Here is a 4,524-nt window from a genome sequence, read left to right as displayed (position 1 = left end):
TAATCCACTATTCACTGTACCACTTCTAATACTGTGGATGATGATGAAGGCCTTGATAGTTTTAATATTTTTTCTACATTTTCTAACACTAAAACCAGTAGCAGGAACATTGATGAACTTCAATTCTACTTGCAGAAGCAAAAAGAGCCTCGCACAAAGGAATTTTCACCGTCAGGATGGTGGCATGAGAATGGAAAGCAATTTCCTGTTCTTTCCGCTATGGCTCGGGACGTGCTGAATGTGCCAATTTCAATTGTTGCATCAGAGAGTGCATTTAGCCAAGCAAGACAACAACTTGGAGACACCCGTCACTCATTGGGAAGCAATGCTTTGGAAGTTTTAGTATGTTTCAGAGATTGGATTAGATCGGAACAAAGAAATCAAGGACATGAAGATGTTGATAGCCCAGAAGACGAGGAACTTGGAGATATATTAACACATGGTAACCCATCCAAATTTAACACTCCAGAAGAAGGCCACTCAGTTCATATTGATTATGACGAACTTACTAAGGCAATGCAAAACCTTTGAATTTACTCTTTTTTGGTTAATTTACTTGTTGTTAAATGTAAACCTTTCAATTTGTAAGTTTGAATTTTAAAATAAATGGAGCACTTGCAATTTATAAGTGAAATTTTTTCCCATCATCATTGTATTCTTTATATTTTTACTTTATATTAATATAACTTACAATAGTTATACAAAATACAAAAAAAATTAAAAATTACACTAACCCGGCCCGGCCTGGCCCCTTGTACCCGTAACCCTTACGGTTCATTTTTTACCCAGATGAACCCGAACCCGTTAAACCCGGTAAGCCCCAACCCGTAACCGTCCCGGACCCCAACCCGTACGGTTCCTAAATTTTCCTACCCAGCCCGGCCCGGCCCACCCGTTAGACACCCATAGTGGTACACCTCTCTAACTGAGTATTTGTTCAATTGTTGGATATCATTGTGGGTGTAGCTTGCCTCTTCTAGGTAGTGTCTCACCTTGAAAATCTATTATACCACCCATGATGCATTCTTAGGGTCAATATTCCAATCTGATTTCCCTTTTATATAGTATGTGTGGAACCAAATGACCCAAAGCTTTTCCTTTCTCCTGTATGCATGCCACAGTAATTTCCCTATAGCTGCTTGGTTCCAGCGGTTAACATATAGAAAATTGAGGCCACTAGCTGCTTTAGGAGCACATATTTTATCCTATGCAATTAAGGACTTCCTTGCGAATTCAGCAATGCATGTCCATAGGAACTTTCTGCAGATTGTCTCTATAAACTGGACAAGCTTTTTTCGGAAGAATGAACACTTGAGCCCAGAAAGTTTGAATAACATATAATACACTCAGGATCAGTTGTGTTCTGCCAGCATATGAGAGGAATTTAGTTGTCCACGAGGTTATTTTTTCCATCATCTTTTCAATAAAGGGCTCACATTGCAGAATCGACAGTCTCTTGGTACTTAGGGGCATACGTGAGTAACTAATGGGTAGCTCTCCTCTTCTAAAGTTTAAAGCCTCCATAATCAACCCTAGAGAATTCTGACAGACACCTCCAAAGTAGATTGAGCTTTTGTTGGGGTTGGCTATTAGTCCTAATACTTTAGAGAACATTTGAAACTTATCATGTAAAGCATGTACTGACTGAACATCTCCTCTGCAGAATTGCAAGAGGTCATCTACAAACCCAAGCTGGACCAAGTTGAACTTAGCACACCTAGGATGATATCTGAAACCTTTGATTGTCTTCAAGGTCTTCATTAGTCGACTTAGGTACTCCATTCCTAGTACAAATAGGTAAGGGGAGAGGGGGTTATCCTGTCTCAATTCCTTCCTGACTGCAAATAGCTGTAAAGGCTTGCCATTGATAATGATAGAATAAGTAACAGTAGTGATGCACTCCATTATCCAAGCAACAAATATTTCTGGAAATCCAATCAGCCTCAAAATTTGTTGTAGGTATGGATATTCTAAGGAATCATATGCCTTCCGCATGTCAATTTTTAGCATGCATCCAGGTGAAATATCCTTCCTCTCATAGCCGTTAACTAGTTCATGTGCCATGATGATGTTATCCCCAATTAACCTTCCAAAGAACAAAAGCAGTTTGGCAACTATCAATCAGGTGGTCCATTATCCCTTGCATTCTGTTTGTTAGAACTTTAGAAATGATCTTGTAGAGCACAGTGCAGCATGAAATTGGTCTGTACTCCTTTATGTTAGAGAGGTGTTTGACCTTAGGGATCAATGTGATTGTTATGCAATTTATGGGTCTGTACATACTTCCTGAATTGAAGAATTCAATCACAACAAATGTTACATCCTCCCCTATGACTGGCCATGTCCTCTTGTAGAAGAAGGCATTGAAGCCATCACATCTTGGGGCTTTCTGATCACCAATACCCTTAATAGCCCCATTCACTTCTTCCTTTGTGATTGGCCTGATGAGCTTTAGCTGCTGGTCCCTTGTTACCACCTTGCCACTTTGCATTATGTCCTGTTGCACCACTGGGAGCTGATGAGCAACTTGACCAAGAAATCCCTTGTAGAACTTTTGTATTTCTTCCTCTATTTCATTAGCATTTTACAGCAGCTGTCTTGTAGAATCCCTCAAGGTCCTTATTTGGTTCTGTGATTGTCTGTTCTTTAAGAATGCATGGAAATAGGTTGTATTAGTGTCTCCTAGTTTCAACCACTGTACTCTAGATTTTTGCTTGCTATGCTTTCCTCTACCATCAACCATTTCTCAAGCTCTTCTTTTGCTTTTGCTTCAACTTGCACTAATTCTAAACTCCTGGCAGGATCTCTCATTTGTATTTGTATAGTTTTCAGCTTCTCTCTTGCTTGTGCTATTCTATCTTCAACCTTGCCAGGCTCCCTTCTTACTAGTCTTTTCATCTCACCATTCAACTGTTTGAATTTTAGCCAGGCCATTTGCATAGAGTGCAGGTTGCTAGGCTTTCTCCAGCTAGTTTCCATAGCCTGCATGAAGTCCTGATGTTCAACTAGGTAATTGAAGAACTTGAAAGTCTTTGTTCCTGTTTCCTTGACAATCTCAAAAGGGATCCTCAAAGGGTAGTGATCAGAGAAGTATGTGTCCATAATGACCCCTTCCAGATGAGGCCACTTACAAATCCATTCTACATTCACCAATATTATGTCGATCTTGTTATGTATTTGGTGATTTGTCCAAGTGTAATATCTCCCTACTGATTTCTGTTCCATCATACCAGATTGCTGCAGGAATTCCTTGAAATCACCTCAACCTCTTGGACTGGATTACCATATAGTCTGTCCTCCATAGATAGTATTGGATTGAAATCTCCCATCATCACCCTAGGCCCTGACATTTGAGTAGCAATAGTCTGTAACTCTTGCCACAATTCCTTCCTGTTATTAATGGTATGCAGTCCATAGTCTGCATTTAATTAAAATCCTGTATTGAGTTGCAACATCTTGACATGACCATGAATGACCTGCGCATGTATTCTTTCAACAGTGAACTCCACAACTCTTGGATCCCATAGCACCCATGATATACCTCCTCGATCAGTATTATCGTTGTCTATCCATTGCCATCCTGCTACTATCTTCTGCATAGTTTTTGGAGCATTTTGTTCTTTCACTCTATTTTCTATAACTACTGTCAGAACTACTTTATTCTCTGTGCAAAAGGTTCTAAGCTCTTTCTGCTTATAAACCTATTTATTCCTCTAACATTCCAGGCTATAAAATTTATCTATTGGTTTTATGAATGTTCTGATCATTCTTCACAGTACCACTGCTCTGCCCGTTCTCATGTATACTACCATTACTCTGGATTGGTAATTGTGTGAGGTCACGTAGTGGCGTGAAGCAGTTTGGTATAGCTACCCTTTGGTCTGGCTATTTTTTTCTGCTTGCTTTCACTGCAGATTTCTTACTAGCCCTATCCCATTCTCCAATTATATTGTTTTTCTGCTATTTCTTTTGGTGATTGGATAATATTGTCAATGAATCTACCATGTGCATCTATATGATTATCAACTGTATGATCCGGTTTACGAGATATCTTCCATTCCTGCTTCAGGTTATCTTGTTTGGACTGTATTTTCTATCCATTTGGTTGCAGTGTTTTGTTCGACTTGCAGTTGTGGCCAATCTGGCAGCATACATGACAATATTGTGGCTTCCAGTCATAAGCTAATGGTTGATCAATAATCTTCCATGTAGGATCATATACTTTGATAGTGCCAGGAAAAGGCCTTGTTACATCCATCTCAATCAAGAGCCTTGCATAGGATATCCTCTCAGCTTTAGATGTATATTCATCAGCATATATTGGCTTTCCTAATCCACTCCCAATTTTGCTTAGGGCTCTTTCACTCGAGCATTTCAAAGGCATGTTTTGAAGCTTTACCCACAAGGGAATGATCCGTAGTACTTCCTCATTGAAATCAAAGTCTACAGACCAAGCTTTTAGTATGATAGGTCGATTGTACAAAGTGTAAGGCCCAGAGAGTAAGACTGCATCTCTGTCCTTTG

At 39.6% G+C, this 4,524-nt stretch overlaps 1 protein-coding gene across 1 annotated transcript; it reads right to left on the bottom strand.

Moving 5' to 3' along the window:
* Positions 1–1,233: 1,233 nt before the first annotated feature.
* LOC109239938 lies at positions 1,234–3,599 on the bottom strand. Its single transcript, XM_019406545.1, has 5 exons — positions 3,542–3,599; positions 3,231–3,418; positions 2,694–3,126; positions 2,280–2,568; positions 1,234–2,086 (listed from the first exon to the last, which is right to left on the bottom strand). The coding sequence occupies exons 1-5, from the start codon at positions 3,597–3,599 to the stop codon at positions 1,234–1,236; spliced, it is 1,821 nt and encodes a 606-aa protein (XP_019262090.1).
* Positions 3,600–4,524: the final 925 nt, after the last annotated feature.

This window comes from Nicotiana attenuata, unplaced genomic scaffold, assembly GCF_001879085.1.
Source record: "Nicotiana attenuata strain UT unplaced genomic scaffold, NIATTr2, whole genome shotgun sequence".
Lineage (NCBI taxonomy): Eukaryota > Viridiplantae > Streptophyta > Magnoliopsida > Solanales > Solanaceae > Nicotiana > Nicotiana attenuata.
This window is presented reverse-complemented; position numbering and strand designations above follow the sequence as displayed.